Here is a 20,894-nt window from a genome sequence, read left to right on the forward strand (position 1 = left end):
ATTTATTTAATAAAAATAGCTATCATCTATCTATCTATCTATCTATCTATCTATCTATCTATCTATCTATTTTTGGTGTCTACTATGTTCCAGCAACTGTCCTAGGCACTTGATACGCTATCTAATTTAATCTTCATCATGACCACATAAATAGGTATGTTTAGCTTCATTTTTACAGATGAAGAATTTGAGGCTGTGAGAAGTAAAGTGACCTGCCCAACATCACAAAGCCAGGAAGTGCAGAATCCAGTGTGCTGAACCTGATGACCTTTCCACCATACGAAGGAACTTTCCTCATATATGATGTATTTCAAGCCATGGAAAACAAGCCAATGGGGTGAATCTTGCCCTGGATCAGTCAGTCACCAATTTTAAGGGTGAAATAGGGCACATCATGGAACCTCTTGGAAGCTTGGAAATTCTATCTACCTGAGAAGTAAGACTCAGTGTAGTCCTGCACAGAGTTGTTGTATGACTCCATAAGATGGAATCTGTGGAATATTTGGCCCTACAAGTGAGGAAAGCATCCAAGTCATTAAAGACCCGATTTTATATGGAAAATTTCCTAATGAAATCCTCCCAAGAGGCTAAGGCGCAGCTGGTATGGCCACGGAATCCCAGGAAATCCACAGAATACTTCCTTAGGATTTCCCACAATCACTGGGGCTACAGTCTTACTTAAATCTTGAATGAAGATTCCTGACCTCCCTAGGCCACAGCCTCTCCAGACAGAGTCCTGGGCCAAGACAAAAATATTCAGCTGGCTAACTTCTTTCCAATGGCTCTTTGCTGACTAATGTGGAGAAGGAAGGGTAGAGAGCAGGAGAAGTTCTAGGGCAATGGATCATCTATTCCTGGGACAAACTTGGCAGGCTCATCTGTCACCCAGCTTAAGGGGTGACTTAGCCCCAACACTCACTCAACAAGCAGAGTAGGAAAGCTGGGACCTGTAGGACCTGAGGATGGGCAGACCAAGTGAAGACACTGGCTAGCAGAGATGGATGGAAAACTGCCCAGATTTGTTGATGAGCTAAGGGAATGGTGGGAAGTGGACCGATCCAGAATATATTATATAGGCATAATCCGCCAGGTCTTACTAATGCAGTGGTTTTTCCAAGTGTGTTCCCTGGACCGGCAGCAACAGCATTGCCTGGGAACTTGTTAGAAATGCAAAGTCTCAGGCCTTCCGAATAAGAGACTCTGGAGATGGGACCCAGCAATCTAGGTTTCAACCGCCTGCCAGGTGGAGCCTAATGCACGCCCAAGTTTGACAACCACTGTGCTAGTGTTTTGGATACATGGAGTCATAGAGGGAAGAATGAAGAATGATTCCAGATTTGGGGATGGGGGTGGCATTTACTACTGATGGGGGAGACTAGGAAAGGAGACTGGGGGTGGGGATGTGGGTAAAGTTGAGAGTTCTGTTGGGGTCTGTTTAAGATGCCAGTGATATATCCAGTGGGGTTGGTTAAGTGGAAAGTTGGATATGTGAGTACAGAACTCAGGGGAGAGATCAGAGCTATTCACCTTGATTCTAAGATCCTTGAGAACAGATCTAATTCATCTTAGACTCTGAGAATTTCCCAGCCCTGTGTATGGCCCAGAACAGGTGCTTGGTAAATGTAACTGAATGAAAAAAAAGGAGCCGGCTTTTCCTGCTTACTCTAGTCTGATGAGAACACTGCCTAAGTACCAAGTGTTCTTCCATTTAATATTTATTTGTGCATCTGGAAAAGCAGCTACTGTTGGAAAAGAAGTTTTCTTTGAACAATTCACCTTGAAGACTTTCTTATAGCTTAGCATCAAATGTCAACTCTCTTGCATTCTCTCTCCTGTAGCCAGAATTGGCTTGACTTGCCCATCCCTAAGTCCCAGAGTTGCCAGCTGTTCTGTGACTTGTTGTTGAGTGAGCATTGGGGCCAAAACTGACTTAGTTTTCAAGCGAGGTGATAGTGGAGCCTGTTGAAGCTGCTACAACAATGACAGAGGGAAGGAAGGAAGGAAGAAAGGAAGGAAGGAAGGAAGGAAGGAAGGAAGGAAGGAAGGCAGGCAGGCAGACTCATGTCAGTTCAAAACTTTACCATAAGGCAGAATAACTTCAGTGCTATAATAAATCTCCCTGTGGGAGCCCAAAGGGGTAAGTGATTCATTTGGACTAGGGAATTTGAGGTTTTGAACAAGAGGTGGTATTTGCTCTGGGTCTTCCTTGAAGAATAAGTAGGATTTACAGGCTTGGAATAAGGGAAGGACATTAAGAATGAGGGATCTGCCAGCTACATGTAAAAGAATGAAATTAGAACACTCCCTAACACCACACACATAAATAAACTCAAAATGGATTAAAGACCTAAATATAAGACCCGACAGTATAAAACCCTTAGAGGAAAACATAGGAAGAACACTCTCTGACATAAATCACAGCAAGATCTTTTTTGCCCACCTCCTAGAGTAATGAAAATAAAAACAAACATTAAAAAATGGGACCTAATGAAACTTAAAAGCCTTTGCACAGCAAAGGAAACCATAAACATAACGAAAAGACAACCTTCAGAATGGGAGAAAATATTTGCAAATGAAGCAATGGACAAGGGATTAATCTCCCAAAAATACAAACAGCTCATGTAGCTCAGTACCAGAAAAACAAACAACCCAATCAAAAAATGGGTGGAAGACCTAAATAGGCATTTCTCCAAAGAATACATACAGATGGCCAAGAGGCACATGAAAAGATGCTCAACATCACTAATTATTAGAGAAATGCAAATCAAAACTACAGTGAGGTATCACCTCATGCCAGTCAGAATGGCCATCATCAAAAAATCTAGAAACAATAAATGCTGGAGAGGGTGTGGAGAAAAGGGAACCCTCTTGCACTGTTGGTGGGAATGTAAATTGATACAGCCACTATGGAGAACAGTATGGAGGTTCCTTAAAAAACTAAAAATAGAATTACCATATGACACAGCAATCCCACTACTGGGCTTATACCCTGAGAGAATCATAATTCAAAAAGACACATGCACCCCAATGTTCATTGCAACACTATTTACAATAGCCAGGTCATGGAAGCAACCTAAATGTCCATTGATAGATGAATGGATAAAGAAAATGTGGCACATATATACAATGGAATATTACTCAGACATAAAAAGGAATGAAATGGGGTCATTTGTAGAGATGTGGATGGACCTAGAGACTGTCATACAGAGTGAAGTATTGTTTTGGCCAAAAAGCTCGTTTGGGTTTTTCCATAACATCTTACAGAAAAACCTGAATGAACTTTTTGGCTAACCCAATAAGTCAGAAAGAGAAAAACAAATATCGTACATTAATGCATATATGTGGAATCTACAAAAATGGTACCGATGAACCTGTTTGCAAGGAAGCAATAGAGACACAGACGTAGAGAACAAATGTATGAACACCAAGGGGGGAAAGAGGACGTGGGATGAATTGGGAGATTGGGATTGACATATACACTAATATGTATAAAATAGATAACTAATGAGAACTATTGTATAGCACAGGGAACTCTACTCAATGCTCTGTGGTGACCTAAATGGGAAGGAAACCCAAAAAAGAGGAGATATATGTATATTTATAGCTGATTCACTTTGCTGTACAGCAGAAACTGACACAACATTGTAAAGCAACTATACCCCAATTAAAAAAAAAAGAATGAAGGACCCACATTAGCAAAGGCCTGGAAGAATGGAAATATATAAAACAGTGAGGAACTTCTGTGTGGATAAAGAATAAGGTGAATGAAAATGAGAGGTAGTAGATAAGATTGGAAAGGTAGGTCTGGGACAGACTTGTGGGGGAGAGGGGCATGAATGCCATGGCAACAATTATTGGCAAATGTCTATGGACATACAGTAGGAAATGACTTACAATGAGAAATGAATCTTATATTGTGACCCAATATACACAAACACAGATAGAAAACTGAAACAAAAGTTCCCACAGAGAATACCTACCATTTCTTATGCAATGTATGCTGATATTTTCTATCTTATTTTGTATAAATTTTTTTTTTACAAATCCTACTAGCAGCTAATTCATTTCATGACCTACTAATGGTTCACGATCTGTGTTTTGAAAAATACTGCTACAGGCAATGGGAAGTCAGTGAATGTGTTTGAGGAATAACATAGTAACTCCAGTGCTTTAGGAAGGTAGTTCTCATAGCAGTGTGGATGGAATTAAAAATAGGGGGCAGACTGAAAATAGGAAAGCAATTCTATAGGTAGAAAGCGATACAATATTATAATTATCCAGGTTGGTCATGATGAAGGCCTAAAACAGGACAGTGAGTGTGGAGGTTGAAAGTGGTGCATGAATATGAGCCAGATGTTGAAGGTGGGACTTGCTAACTGATCAAAGGTGAGTTATAAAAAAGCAAGGGTAATCAGCATCAATATCCAAGTTTCAATCTGAGGTAACTGTGCAGAGAATGATGGCATTAAACAAGTGGTTTAGTGGGAGGAGCTGGATTGGGGCAGGAAGAGACAAAGTCTTAAGAGTTGATTGACTTCAGCTGTGTCTGTGGAACAACCAGGCAGACAAGCCCAGTAGACTGTGGGATATATCAGGCTGAAGCTTGGAAGGAAGTTAGGGGGTAGAGACTGGAGAAATGAAGATAATATTTGAAGCTGTAGGAGTATAAGAGGTAACTCAGGAGAATGTGTAGAGAGAGAAAAAGAGAAGACTTAAGAAAAAGACTTAAGAGGATCTACTTAATGATACAATATTTACTTCCAAAATGAGTTTTTCCTTTCTTAAGTGAGTAAAGTTTATTGTGTATGGATATGTGTGCAATGGGGCATGGATGAGTGCAATGTGTGTGTATGAATGGCATGTGCATGTTAAGGAAATATTAGTATGCATTTGGGGAGCTGGTGAAGGGCTCTGGTTGCTCTAGCAGTGGCTACACTCACTTTCTTTGCCTCATGGCTTCTTCTCCTTTCCTTCCCTCTTTTCCATCTCTCCTCTTTTGTTCCATTCTTTCCTTCCCCTTTCCACATATCCACATGCTCCTTCATCACCACTTGAAAGCCCAAGAAATTGATGGGCAAAATAGACCAGTGTGGGACTTGGGGCCCAAGGTCTGCAGCATAGTGTTGGAGTGTGGTTGGGGTTAGGAGGAAAGACAGGGCTGTGAGCATGTGGTCAGAGTCAGAAGTGGGGAATGGTTTGTGGTGGGAGAATCCATTCCTGAGACATTTTCCACTTCAAATTCTGCCATCAGTGTGTATGTACATGAATATGTGTGACTATGAATGTGTATATTTCTGTGCCTGTGCCTGGGGGTGTGTCTGACTCTTAGCTTGACTTAATCAGGTTTTGGGGCGAAATTATCCTCATCACTGCTACTTCAGTGCAGAAGTAAAATTATTTTTTTAACAGAAATAGGCTGCTTTGTTTATACCTTTAGGGATTTAGGATTAGAGCAGTTGAAGAACTGTGAATAATGGTTAATTAGATTATCAGCATTTGTTGAAATGCATATGCCATGTGAATAGGAGGATACATTCTCTCTTCCTTTCCTAGCTGTGTGACCATAGATAGGTTACCTAACCTCCCTGAGCCTTAGTATCCTTTTCTGTAAAATGCGGATAATAATTCCTACCACAGATTTCCATTAGCAAGAGTTGAATATTAAATGAGCTAAGAGCTTTGAAATCAGTAGGTGTTCAACCAATGTTAGTTCCTTTCTCCAGTTCCTTCTACCCCTTCCTTCTCTCCACCTCTCATACATGTTTTACTGGTCCACATGTGAAAATCGAGTTGTATTTGTAATACTTTCCCTATTTTCAGTTCTTAAACCAAGTGATATAACCTTTGCATATTACTGTAAAATTATCAAAAGAAGGCTAATTTAAATCACTTTTGGTGCATACACATCTAGAATTATGTCTTCTTCGTGGATTGACCCTTTCTCATATAGTTCAGTCATGTTTTTAAATCGACTGTCATTTCATTGGTGTATTTAGACCATTTATATTCAACATAATTATTGATATGTTAAGGCTAAGTGTGTCATTTTATTTTTTGTTACCTGTTTTTTCTCTCTGATTAGTTTTTCTCTTTTCTTTGCCCTGCCTTCCTGTGGGTGACTTGAACATTTTTTTCAAATTTCATTTTGATGTATCTATAATTTTTTTAAACTAAAGCATAGTTGATATGCAATATTATATTAGGTTCAAATGTACAGCATAGCGATTCAATATTTTTATAGATTATACTCCATTTGAAGTTATTATAAAATATTGGCACTATTTCCCTGTGTTTTATAATCCTTGTATCTTATTTATTTTATATATAGTATTTTGTTTCTCTTAATCCCCTACCCCTTATCTTGCCCCTCACCCACTTTCCTCTCCCTGCTGGTAACCACTAGTTTGTTCTCTATATCTGTGAGTCTGTTTCTGTATTTTGCTATGTTCATTCATTTGTTTTATTTTTTAGATTCCACATATAAATGACAACATACAGAATTTATCTCCTCAAAAAACTAAAAATAGAACTACCATATGATCCAGTAATTCTACTCCTGTGTATATAATCCAAAGAAAATGAAAACACTAATTCAAAAAGTTACATGAACCCCAGTGTTCATAGCAGCATAATTTACAATAGCCAAGATATGGAAGAATCCTTAGTGTCCATCAACAGATAAATGGATAAGTAAGATGGAAATTTACCTCCCTTTTACATTCTTTTATACTCCCTGTTTATAATATAAATGTCTTAACTATTTCCTCTATATACATTCAGAACCACATGAGACAGTGTAATAAATTTTGATCCAATCATCAAACAGGATTCATACAACTCAAGAGGAAAAGAAATTCTGTTGTATGTACCCATGTTTTTGCCTACTGTGCTCTTTCTTCCAAGGTTCCTCCTTTTATTGTTTTTTTTTCTGTTTTAAGACTTACTTTTTTCATTCTTATAGGGTAGACCTCCTACTGATAAATTCCCTGTTTCCTTTCATCTGAGAATGTCTTGATTATCCCTTTATTCCTGAAGGATATTACCACTGCACATAGGATTCTGGGTTGATGATTCTTTTCCTTCAGCAGTTGAAAAATGTAGTGCTACTTCCTGCTAGGGCCTCGTCAGTTTCTGATGAGGAATCTGCTGACTTTCTATTTTTTTTTCCCTGAAGGTACAGGTAAGATGTTGTTCCTCTTTGGCTGTTTCCTACATCTTTTCTCTGCTTCTGTTTTCAGAAGGTTGACTCTGATGTGTCTTGGTATGAATTTCTTTGGGTCTTTTTTCATGGTGTTTGCCTAGCTACTTGGATCTGGAAGTTTATGCCCTTTGCTCAGTTTGGGAAGTTTTAAGCCACTACTTCTTCAGGTACTTCCGGTCCTGCCTTATTTCTCCTCTCTTTCTGAAATTCTGTTGACATGACTGTTAGATCTTTTGTTATAGTCTCACAAGTCTGGAGGCTCTGACTCTGCTCAATTCCTTCTTTTCTTTTCTTTCTTTTTTTTTCTTTTTACATTTAATTTCCCTCTGTTGTTTACACTGGGTTATTTCTATTGTTTTATGTTTAAGTTGTCTGATTCTTTCCTCTGTCTTCTCCATCTTGCTGTTGATCCCATCCATTGAGTTTTTAGATATTTTTTTCCAGTTTTCAAACTTCCATTTGGTTCTTCTTTGTGTTTTATATTTCTTTTTGAGACTTTCTATTTAAATGTTGAGATTTTCTATTGTATCATTTGTTGCAAGTGTGTTGTGGTTGCTCCCTGAAGCATTTTTATGATGGCTGCTTTAAAATCCTTGTCAGATAATTCCAACCTCTGTGCTCTCTCAACCCTGGCATCTGTTTACTTCCTCTTGCCACTGAAACTGATAATCTTGGTATGGTAAGTGATTTTTTTCAAATAAATTTGGACACTCTGGATCTCTCTTAACACTTTTGTCTTTGCAGGCCTCCTCTGATGTGCTACTTTTGCAGGGAAGGGGGGCAGTATAAGTCCAGGTTCTCCACTGGGTCTCTGATTGACATCCAGGTTGGGGAGAGGCTCTTTGTTATTGCTGGTTGAGGGTGAGAGTTCTGGCCTCTCTTAGGCCTCTTAGGATCCCATCCCAGCTAGTAGTGGTAGGAATGCCAGGTTTACCACTGGTGAGGGTCAAAGTCATGGCCCCCCATTTGGTCTGTACTAGAAAGGGTCACTTTTCCTTGTTCCCAACTGTTCCTTCCCTTGGGGTTGGGTAGGGATTCCTTTAAAGTCTGGTAAAAATAAGTCTAGGCTCTTCACTTGCAGGCATAAGTTTCTTATTAGCTGCACTGTTATTATGACAGCTGACTTTTTCCTGCACCAAGATGTCCCACTCCCTATATCCTGATTCTTTTGCAGAAAATAAATTGCAATATACACCCTGTCTACCCTTTCCTGGGACCCGAAGGGATAGAATGGGAAGACCAGAGCCTCTGCACACAAATTGACTGGGTTCTTGTCAAAATCTGGCATTTTCAAACTGTTTGGCTCTGGAAAAATTACTTAAATTTTCTGAGCCTCCATTTTCCCAGTTGTAAAGGAAGTGTAGGAAGTTCTCAGGATTGCCGAATGCGCAATAGTAGGTCAAGCGGCTTGGCACACCAGGGGCTCAATAAATAATAGTTCCTTCCTTTTTCTCTCCAGCAGAAGTAGAAATATAACCCCTGCAAAGGACAAAAAAGCCAAGGTGCTTCCCCACCACCACCATCATGTGTGAGTCTCACCAAAGGCATTCACTCCAAGAGTTAAATCTCTTGGTCAAAGTCTTATTTCTTAAAGGGACTTGATATCCTCCCCCATTTTTCTTCAGGTTCCTGGAAAATACTAAAGGGAACGGCCCAACCCAGGGCACCCTCAGAAGGAGGGTGAAAGCCGAGGCAGAGGCGGGTCGGTGGGGGGCAGGGTGTCCTGGCAGAGAAGAGCGAGTGAAGGAAGGCCTGGTATTGGCCCAGACAGTCCATTCAACTGGCGTTATTGTGCTCTGAGCAAGGACAGTATCATCGCCTAGCCAATGCCACTCCTGGAGAAAAGGGGTAGGGGATGCAGGCAACACGCACTTTGCGTCCCGCCCATTAGCCCATCACCTCTGGGGCCTGAGATCAACTGTTGCAGGCGGCAACTGCCTCCCCAGTCTCCATCACTCCCAGCCCCCTTCCCAAGCACCGGGTAGGAGAGGAAGAAAGTGGTGAGTGACAGCAAAAAAATACATAAGAGCGAGTGTTCTCTGTCCTCCCTGTCCTGGCCTGCAGGGATTCCTCCGCATCCCCAGTCTGCAGCCCCGGGCAGCCGCCACCAGCCCCGATGTGTTAGACTCTGCTCTCAAAAGGCTCGCCCGAGCTCGAGGTCCTGAAGTTGAACAGAAGACTGAAAAAAAAAAATCTAGACACCTAAAGAGCAAGGAGCCAAATACACCTTGGAGCCTACAAACACTTTGAAAAATAATGGGTCCAAGAATGCCATTCCCCCAACTCCCACACAAGAAGCATAAAGCTGTCTTGGGACCAACACCCACCCACCCCCGCCCCCCCCAACACAAACACACTTACACCGTGTGTCTGCATCTGGCTTTCTCAGACACATCTGGCAAAAGATCCCTCTCGGTCGGTCTGTTTCTCTGTCTGCCTCTCTCTCTCTCTGCTAGTCTCAGTTCCGATTCTCCCCTGCCTCATTCCCATCCTTGAATTCCGTGGTGAATGGGATCCTTTTCAGTCCCCCTCCGCAAGTAGCCCAACAATAGACACTTTCCGTAGCTAGCAGCCCTCTCCCGCAGTGAGGGATTTGGGTAGCTTCGGAGGGGACTGGGAGGGCGCTGCAAAGTTCCACTTACCTGATCTCTTTAATGCTTTCCAATTTGCACATGATTTCTTGTTCATCTGCCATGCTTTTCACTCTCACTTTCACGTCCTGAGAAAGGTACAAACACACAAGCCCAGGGATACAATAGACACAATGTAACCACCTCCTCCCGGCATGGGGCTCTGAGCCTGTGCGGTAGGGACATGGAGAAGGCCTGGGAGCTGTAGTCCGCAGCTCCAGGACCAGCCAGGCAGCCCGGAGGCCTGCAGGACTACAACTCCCAGAAGGCCAAGCGAGACATTCCTGTTTCTCTTCCTGCAGCTGCACTTTAAGTCAATTTGTCACAGATAATTGTGTCAAAGGTTGTGAGGAGTACAAGGGAATAGTGATATTCGTTTGGCCCGTGAGAGTGAGAGGCTGAGTGTTCTGGCAGCTGTCTGGGAACTCGTGGCTTTGGCATTCAGATGGGGTGGAGAAGAGGTGGAAGGGAGGAGGGAGCAGCTGCTAAGGCTGAAGGATGGGGAGGGGTTGACCACGTTCCTTCCAGCCCTCCATCCATTCTAGTTACCGAGTTCAAACTTTGCCAGTCAACGAAGGAGGTACTGGGGGAGGCACTGGGTGAAACAAAGATAAATAAAAGCAAGTCCTTGCCTTTAAGGAGCAGGAGAGAATGAAAAGTAACCCATTAATTACAGTGCATTGTGCTGTCATAATACAGAAATGGATAAAGTGTAATCTGAGCAGAGAAGATGTAAATAGGTCTCAAAATATAACTGAGAATTTTCCAGTCCACTGGGGAGGACTGACTTTCCAGGACAGGGCACAACACATATAGAAAGGAAAGGACAAGTGGGCCAAGGTGTCTGGAACATAAGGTTCATATATGGAGTGGGGAGGTGGGAAAGAGAAATGGGAGATGTACCTAGAAAAGCTAGGCTGGAACCAGATTGTGAAAGACCTTTAACTTAATCCAAAATAGAGTTTGGATTTAATAGTATAGGCACACATTCATCCAATACACATTTATTAAGTGTGCTAAATAATGCCAAGTTATTTTATGTTTCAAAGCATGGGAGTGATAAGGTTGGAAGGATGTCTTAGGGAGGTGACTCTAGAGGCAAAGTGGAGAATGACTGGGAGGAGATGAGAGCATGTAAGAAGAGGTAATTGCTCAGAGAGAATGGAGAGGTCCAGAGAGCTGGGTTTTGGACACGTGGAGGACTTTGACTCACTCCCAACTAAAAGTAAGCTGGAGCTCTCTCTGATTGATCTTGCCCTTTCTTTTTCTAGGCCTCAGTTTCCTAATCTGAAAAATGGACCTACTTAGCCCCACCTCAAAGGCCCATTGTAAGTACTCAGTGAGATCGTTCCCAGATATTGCTAAATATAGGGCTTGATATTTTGGGGAGTGGGACAATAGTAGAACATGAGTCTCATGACATTCTGGATATCCACACTGATTTTAAGAGTTTTCTAGGGAAGGAACTGAAACCCTTCTCTTCTTTGGATCCCAGACATAATAACTTTCACAACCAGGAATTTCTCCATGGTGTCCAGCCTAACAGTTTCCTTGTGGTCTTGAAGATCCTTGTCTTGTAGTGTCACTAGCAGGCATTTGAATACTATTGAGTTGGTTGGTCAGAAAGACTGTGGGTCTGAGCTACCCTACCTTAGAGTCCAGAGCCAAGAATTTGCTGCAGCCCTGTTCTATAAGAGGAGGGGGAAGGGAACAATCCATGTAAGTGCCTGGCATGTATCAGCTACTGTGCTGAGAGCTGTATGTACAGTCCCTCATTTCATTCTCTCAATCTCTGTGAAGGGGATAAGTAGATTTATCTGTTTCTACAGGGAAGAAAACTGACTCTGGAAAACTGGCTTGGCCAAGGCCACAAAGTAAGTTACAAAGCTAGAGCCTGGGCTCAGATTGGACCAAGGGACTTGCGAATATCTATGAAAAAATATGAAGAACAAAAGTAAAATGGCATCTTAAATGTATATATTTATGTCAAAATATCACTTTATAAGTTAACTCTTGTTTGAAGAGAAATGGAAGGTGTGCATGGGGATGTGGAGGGAAAAATTTAGGAATGGCTCTGAGGTTTTAAAACTAATTTCTCTTCTTCTGCCATCCACTTCCTCTTAGAATCTTTACCTCATGCTGTGTTCACACGTCTGGTAAGGGTCTAGAGATAGCTTTGTATCTGTTTCAATTAAATGTGTTAATAGATTCATAATATGATTTTCAAAGTAATTTGGCAAATGTCTTTCAAGCCTCACCAAAACCCTATTTCACAGATGATGAACCAGGCCAAGAGAGGCAATGGACTTATCCAAGGTAACCCAGCCTGTCTGATGCAGAAATAGAACCCTTGACTCAGGGACTTGTGCTCTTCCCATAGCCCCACACTACCTGTATCAAGCTGCTGCAACCCCAATGGAATCCAAACTCCTCTGTTACTTGAGCCAGATATTACACCCAATAAAGGGAGCCTGCAGAGGGCCAAGTGTGTTCCATGCTCCCAATCCAAGGACATTAAAGGGAGATGACAGTTAATCTAGGTGAAGGAGCCCTGGAAGCATCTGGAACTTGGAATAAGTTTTGTGCTATTTGTAACGGTTAAAGTATCCAATTAAGAAAAGGGTCCATAAGCCTTGTAGCTTTCATGGATTTGTCTTGGCTTCTTGACATCTTTAACAACAGGTGTCTCACCTGCACCTTGCTGAGTTGTAAGAAATCAGCCTAGCAGTGAGAGGAAGGTAAATGTTACAGGTAAAGAGAGGGGAATAGAAAGAAACCATACCTTCTGCTCTTGCTCCTGAAGCAGTACTTCAAACAGTATCTTCAAGCCAAGCTGGTAGCCATATAGTAAGAGGTGTTCAATGAATCTCGATTGATCAGAAAGCTGTAACAGATGAGAGAATATTTTGGAGTTGTGCTAGCACTGAGTTATAATGTGTTATTTTATTAGAAAAAGTTCATTGATTTGAGGTGGGTGGTGGGAATAAAATACCTCAGTCCTATCAGGATCAATATTCTCCTTATTACTAAGAAACAGGTAAGGAGGCAGGATATGTTGGGATGAATACCATTAAAATGTAAGGAGTTAGCAAAGGGAAAGTGAGCCAGTTTCTTCTTAACTTGATACTTCCAGGGAACAGATCAAGATTTTAAGAGTGGAGGCCAGAATGTTTGAATTCATACATCTTTCCCTCTGTTTCAATAATGAACTGAACTAAGACAGGAGGCAGAGATACAACAACAGCTTTCAATCTGAATTGCGTTTCAAAAAGTGATGACAAAAAAAAAAAAATTGCAGAGGGAGGAACACGCCCAAGCTCATTTTATAAGGCCACCATCACCCTGACACCAAAACCAGACAAAGATGTCACACAAAAAAAGAAAATTACAGGCCAATATCAGTGATAAACATAGACACAAAAATCTTCAACAGCATACTAGTAAACAGAATCCAACAACACATTAAAAGCATAATACACCATGATCAAGTGGGATTTATCTCATGGATGCAAGGATTCTTCAATATACGTAAATCAATCAATGTGACACACCATATTAAGAAACTGAAGGATAAAAGCCATATGAAAATCTCAATAGATGCAGAAAAAGCTTTCAAAAAAATTCAACACCCATTTATGATAAAAACTCTCCAGAGAATGGACATAGAGGAAACCTACCTCAACATAATAAAGGCCATATTTGACAAACCCACAGAAAACGTCATTCTCAATGGTGAAAAACTGAAACCATTTCCTCTAAGATCAGGAACAAGACAAGGATGTCCACTCTTGCCACTATTACTCAAGATACTTTTGGAAGTCCTAGCCATGGCAATCAGAGAAGAAAAAGAAATAAAAGGAATCTAAATTGGAATAGAAGACGTAAAACTGTCACTGTTTGCAGATGATATGATACTATATATAGAAAATCCTAAGGTGCCACCAGGAAACTACTAGAGCTAATCAATGAATTTAGTAAAGTTGCAGGACACAAAATTAATACACAGAAATCTCTTGAGTTCCTATACAATAACAATGAAAGATCTGAAAGAAAAATTAAGGAAACAATCTCATTTACCATCACAACAAAAAGAATAAAATACCTAGGAATAAACCTACCTAAGGAGACAAAAGACCTGTATGCAGAAAATTATAAGACACTGATGAAAGAAATTAAAGATGATACCAGCAGTTGGAGAGATATACCATGTTCTTGGATTGGAAGAATCAATGTTGTGAAAATGACTATACTACCCAAAGCAATCTACAGACTAAATGCAATCCCTATCAAATTACCAATGGCATTTTTCACAGAATTAGAACAAGAAAATTTACAATTTACATGGAAACACAAAAGACCCTGAATAACCAAAGCAATCTTGAGAAAGAAAAACAGAGCAGGAGGAATCAGGCTCCCTGAATTCAGACTATACTACAAAGCTACAGTCATCAAGACAGTATGGTACTGGCACAAAAACAGAAATATAGATCAATGGAACAACAGGATCGAAAGCGCAGAGGTAAACCCACGTACCTATAGTCACCTAACCTATGACAAAGGAGGCAAGAATATACAATGGAGAAAAGACAGCCTCTTCAATAAGAGGTGCTGGGAAAACTGGACAGCTACATGTAAAAGAATGAAATTAGAACACTCCCTAACACCATACACAAAAATAAACTCAAAATGGATTTGAGACCTAAATGTAAGGCTGGATACTATACAACTCTTACAGGAAAACATAGGCAGAACACTCTATGACATAAATCACAGCAAGATCCTTTTTGACCCACTTCCTAGAGCAATGAAAATAAAAATAAACAAATGGGTCCTAATTAAACTTAAAAGCTTTTGCACAGCAAAGGAAACCATAAACAAAAGGAAAAGACAACCGTCAGAATAGGAGAAAATATTTGCAAATGAAACAATGGACAAGGAATTAATCTCCAAAATATACAAATAGCTCATTCAGCTCAATATCAAAAAAACAAACAACCCAATCCAAAAATGGTCAGAAGACCTAAATAGACATTTTTCCAAGGAAGACATACAGATAGCCAACAAATACATGAAAAGATGCTCAACATCACTAATTATTGGAGAAATGCAAATCAAAACTACAATGAGGTATCACCTCACACCGGTCAGAATGGCCATCAACAAACAATCTACAAACAATAAATGCTGGAGAGGGTGTGGAGAAAAGGGAACCCTCTTGCACTGTTGGTGGGAATGTAAATTGATACAGCCACTATGGAGAACAGTATGGAAGTTCCTCAAAAAGCTAAAAATGGATCTACCATATGACCCAGCAATCCCACTCCTGGGCATATACCCAGAGGAAACCATAATTCAAAAAGACACATGCACCCCAATATTCATTGCAGTACTATTTACAATAGCCAGGACATGGAAACAACTGAAATGTCCATCAACAGAGAAATGGATACAGAAGATGTGGTACATATATACAATGGAATCTTACTCAGCTATAAAAAAGGAATGAAATAGTCCCATTTGCAGAGACCTGGAGGGACCTAGAGGCTGTCACACAAAGTGAAGTAAGTCAGAAAGAGAAAAGCAAATATTGTATAATATCGCTTATATGTGGAATCTAGAAAAATGGTACAGATGAACTCATTTGCAAAGCAGAAATAGAAACACAGTTGTAGAGAACAAACTTATGGTTACCAAGGGATAAGGGGGGAGGTGGGATGAATTGGGAGATCGGGATTGACATATATACATTATTATATATAAAATAGGTAACTAATGAGAACCTAATGTACAGCACTGGAACACTACTCAATGTTCTGTCGTGACCTAAATGGGAAGGAAATCTAAAAAAGAGGGAATATATATATATATATATATATATATATATATATATATATAACTGATTCACTTTGCAGAACAGCAGAAAGCAAGACAACATTGTAAAGCAGCTATACTCCAATAAAAATTAATTTAAAAAGTGCTGCAAAATACTAAATTTCTCAAGTCATGTTTCTTAATCAGCATTTCTAAGAGAAAAATGAGCCAAAGTTTTTGAGTCATTCAACCAAGAAATATTTATTGTGTACCTTTTGTGTCAGGCACTATGCTAGGCAGCAGAGATCCCATAGTAGATATGACAGACATAGGCCCTTCTCTCACCAAGTTTGTAGTTAAGGAGATCAGTTATTACAAAGATCACACACACATAAATATACAACTATACCCAGCAATTAAGGATTGCAAGAAGTCTGGGTTCTGTGAGCACACAAAATAGGAGAACCAACTTAGTCCTAGCAAGTAGGGAACAGTCAGGGCAAGCTTCCTGAAGGAAGAGTCATGAGGGGAAACTAGACAGGAAAGGAGGGAAGGAGCAGGAGGCATCAGGATTCATTCATTCAGTCAGCCATTAAATACTTCTTAGGCACCTGCTACATGCCAGACACTCTTCTAGGCACTAGAGATATAGTGCTTTGCATGTATTAATTCAGTTTAATCCTTGCAACGACCCTATGAAGTGTTACTATTACTGTCCCCATGTTACAGAAGAGGAAGCTGAGACATAGAAAATTTAAGTAACTTTCCCAGGGTCACTCAGCTAATAAGTGGCAGAACTGGGATTTGAATTTAGACAGTCCGACTCCAGAAGCCATGTTCTTAACCACTATGTTCTATTGCTCCCCTCATGAAGTTTAGTTTCTAGTGGGAGATGCCAGACAATAATCATGGAAAAGAAAAAAACAAATAAATATGATAATTTTAGGTAGAGATAAGGCCAATAAATAAACTAAAAGAAGATAATGGAGACAAGGGCACCCTCTTACACTGTTGGTGGGAATGTAAACTGGTACAGCCACTATGGAGAACAGCATGGAGGTTCCTTAAAAAACTGAAAATAGAGTTACCATATGATCCTGCAGTCCCACTCGTGGCCATATATCTAGAGAGAACCGTAATTTGAAAAGATACATGCACCCCAATGTTCATTGTAGCACTATTTACAATAGCCAAGACATGGAAGCAACCCAAATAACCATCAACAGAGGAATGGATAAAGAAGATGTAGTACGTATATACAGTGGAATATTACTCCAGCAGCAACATGGATGGACCTAGAGATTCTCATACTGAGTGAAGTAAATCAGACACAGAAAGACAAATATATGGTATCACTTATATGTGGAATCTAAAAGTAGGCACAAATGAACTTATCTACAAAGCCAAAATTGAGTTGCAGATGTATAAAATAAACTTATGGTTACCAGGGGGTAAGGGAAGGGGGAGGGATAAATTGGAAGATTGGAATTGACACATACATACTGCTATATATAAAAGAGATAACTAGTAAGGACCTACTGTATAACACAGGGAACTCTATTCAATACTGTGTAATGGCCTATATGGGAAAAGAATCTAAAAAAGAGTGGATATATGTATTTGTATAACAGATTCACTTTGCTGTACACCTGATACTAACACAACATTGTAAATGAATTACACCCCATAATAATTTTAAAAAATAAATAAAAATTTAAAAAGGAAGATAATGGATTACAGTGGTGGCAGATGAAGAAATTTTTAAGTTAGGATGTCAGAGAAGGATTTTCTTCAGGGATGACATTGGATTAGAGACCTGAGAAGGAGTCAGCAATGCAATGATCTGGAGAAAGAGTATTCCAGACAGAGGGAATAGCCAGTGCAATGGTCCTAAAGCAAGAAGATACTTAGCCTGTGAAAGAAAGTAGGCAGAGCTCTGGCTGATTGAGGGGAACAGTAGACTGAGGAAGGCAGAGACAAACAGTATCTTGTAAATCATGGTGAGGAGTTTGGATTTTATTCTATTTACAATAGGCAGCCATTGAGTGTTTTAAGTAAGGAAGTAACATCATCTAGTTTTTAAAGATCACTCTGACTGCTCTGAAAATAGATTGTATTGGGACAATAATGGCAGCAGGAAAACCAGCCAGGAGATTATTGCAGTTATCCAGGAAATAGATGATGGTGACTTGGATTGGAGTGTAACAGTGGATATAAAGAAAAATAGACTGATGGGAAACATATTATTGGATGCATAACTGATATGATTAGCTCACGGATGGGATGAGGAAGTACAGAAAGAAAGATAGGGGCATCTAAAATGACTTCTGGATTTTTAGCCTGGGTAATAGGGTAGTGCCATTCACTGAGACAGGAAAGACTGGAAGATAACCATAGGATGTTAGAATTGGAGGGACCCCACACGTGGCACATGGAAAAACTGAAGAGCAGAAATTGTAATTGACCTGCCTCGGGCCAACCAGTGAGTTAGGGGCAGAGATAGGTAATCCCATTTTCACTCTTCCAGAAACTTGCACGTCCTTCATCCCTTCAATTAATCTGGCCTATTAATTCATATAATGGGAGCGGGGAGTAATTGAAGCCTTAACCAAGATTCCCCTAGTAGATGGGAATCGTGGGTAATTAGCATATAATTTGCATGTGCCTACATGGATTGTGCTAGGTATTTTCAGGCAATGTTTCAGCTGAGATTTTTGCTATTTTTGATGGCTTTGTGTCACTGAACTTTCTCACTCCTCTATCCTTTCTCAACTGCCCAAAGTCACTGACCTAGATCCTCCACATGTAAAGTGCAAGGTATAAAGAAGAGCTGGTAGAGTAGGGGAACCCCACTCCAAGTCTGTAAACCCTACTGTGAAAAACCCTATTAGAAAAGTAGCCTAGTATACATCTACTGAATTTTCTTAATAAACATTACCAGCTTCCTCTAGAACGCAAGGGAGGAGAAGAAACACTGGCTGCAAAGTCCAGGACCTTGGATTCACATCCCAGCTCTGACACTGCCTTAGTCTTACCATCTTTACAACAATAGGATAGAAGTCTCTAATGTCCCCTGGAACTTAAAATAAAATACCTAACAGAGGATACATGCTTAAAGCCTCATTTTCTAAGCCCAACAAGATGTAAGCCTAAGGCCCTCTCTGGTTTATTTCACTATGTCATCCATCCTCCCAACCCCCAGTAGATGTGAGTCATTTAGCCCATCTACACTTGTCCTTTCCTATTTATCCTCTTCTAAATGATGTAGTCATTCTCTCATTTCCTTGAACTTTTTCCTTATATGTTTGTCCCCACAGCACTTGCATTCTGATCAGGAGAGGTGAGAAATCATGTGAACAACTACTTTTGTTGTATTTGTTTCTTAAATAAATTTATGCAGGTTTTCTAAATCTGTGTTGATCAGCTTCCATGAAGAGGTAGACTAAGAAAGCAGGAGAGCTATGTTGAGGGACTGGCTGCACCACTAAACAGCTAAGCCTTCTCTGGGTCTGTTCCTCATTTATAAAATAACATCACACTAGATGATGAGCTCTAAGGACTTCTGTAGTGCTGACATTCTTGAGATTCTATTTTTTACCAGATATGCTTTTAAAAATTCATCAACTTACTGGAAACATTTGCCACCAATCCTTTCCTCATTCATTTCTCATTTACTCAGAATCACTCAAATGGGAGGAAGAGGAGGCAGGAGACCTGGATCCTCTGTCCAGCTTTGCCATTAACTCCCTGTGTGGCCTTGTGCAGGTCTGTTCCTTTCTCTGGGCTTTTGTTCCCACATTTCTAACACAAAGGGATTGGACTAGTTGGTCTGGTACTGTAGCTCAGTCATTTTGGGATTCTATGATGCTGTAAATAGTATCCTTTAGGACTGCTGGGCAGCAAAAGGAGCTGGTTAATTATCTTTGTAATTTTTCTGACTCCTTGGATAATTCCCTTCCACCAAAAAATAAGCTGGTAATGGTCAGAGGGATTTGCCAAGACATGTGTTCACCTGTGTGTGAGTATGTTTACTGTTCACCAAATGCTTTCATCTGTGTTTCATTTTTGTTGCAATCTGTCCTAGTTCTCATTGGCATCTATGGTAGCAGAGCAGCAGGCTAGCTACTGGGCTCTGTCTGTATTGTTGCCAGAGGAGATGGTCACAGCCATGTTCCCAGAGTGATGTCATGATGAAATGGGGTTTCCTCCCTTGACTATCAAGCCACAGCACTGCCCTTATCGCCTTCTTCTCTGAGTGCACTTTTCCTTCTTTAGTTCCTTTTCTTTCTCCTGACTTCAAAATAGAAGTAATCACCAAGGTACTGACATCAAAACTTTTTTTCTTCTGCTTTCTCCCTCAGGGAACTGACAGTACCCCTTCCATCATCCTTCAACTCTTACCTCTTTGAGGATGACCAAACTGTATGTCTTGCTTCCAATAACCTTCAGATCCTCATTTTAACTGCTTTCTTTATATTGCCAGGGCTGGGTATGCATCTGGGCTTCCAGAAGGGCTGAATCCTGCCAGGGTCCCCTCATACCTTTCCCAGTCTGGAACACCCTGAAACCACCTATAGGTCCCTACTCCCCCTCATAGAGATGTTTAAGTATTAGATGAAAAGAGATAGCGTGTGAAAAAGCACCTAGCACAATGGCTGAAATATAGTAGGAATTCATGTTAATACCTTTCACCTTCCTCTCCACTCCCCCTAGTTCTCAGTCATTTTGTGCCCCCAAATTTGGAAAGAATTCAGTGAACAGAAACAGGATCAGAGCATGAAAAATGATAAGTTGTTTTGATTTATGCTCAAGAAGACAATGACAGAGGTTTTATTTAGATATCTCAAAGTGGACATTGCAACTTATGATGTGAAGTTTGGAGTTTGTCTCCCCTGAGTCCATGGCAAAAACAGCTTTAATTATAGTAGAGGTTTAGAGGGATGATAAGTTGTAAAGCCACAGTGACATATGGAAAATATGGAGAGATTCAACTATATAAAGATCAAAACTGTACAATGAAAAGTGACACTCATAAAATAAAAATGAAAACAGACTGGGAAAATAAAAATAACTCCTAGGTCTTGGTGTTACTTCACCTAGAGGTTGGTTGCATTATAAACAGTGGGCCAAATCTTAAGTCAAATAAATGAATCACAATAAATGAAACATCAGGCATCAGCAAGTAAATAGTTAGGGAGGTGAGTGGGAAGGCAAATGTTCCTTCCCTGAGCCTTCAAAATCCCCTTGCATAG

At 40.3% G+C, this 20,894-nt stretch overlaps 1 protein-coding gene across 2 annotated transcripts in view; it reads right to left on the reverse strand.

The window, feature by feature from the left end:
• LOC309620395 (zinc finger C4H2 domain-containing protein) overlaps positions 1 to 19,263 on the reverse strand; it is a 45,411-nt gene extending 26,148 nt beyond the window's left edge. Inside the window, exon 1 of one of the 2 annotated variants that reach the window (XM_082376735.1) lies at positions 9,844 to 19,263. In XM_082376735.1, coding sequence (XP_082232861.1) covers positions 9,844 to 9,896 — 53 coding nt within the window. In that variant the 5' untranslated portion in view covers positions 9,897 to 19,263. The remainder of the gene's footprint in view (positions 1 to 9,843) is intronic. The other variant, XM_082376734.1, reaches the window with a different exon arrangement.
• Between the last annotated feature and the right edge of the window lie 1,631 nt (positions 19,264 to 20,894).

The sequence above is a fragment of the Balaenoptera borealis genome (assembly GCF_965194805.1).
Source record: "Balaenoptera borealis genome assembly, chromosome: X".
Classification (NCBI taxonomy): Eukaryota; Metazoa; Chordata; class Mammalia; order Artiodactyla; family Balaenopteridae; genus Balaenoptera; species Balaenoptera borealis.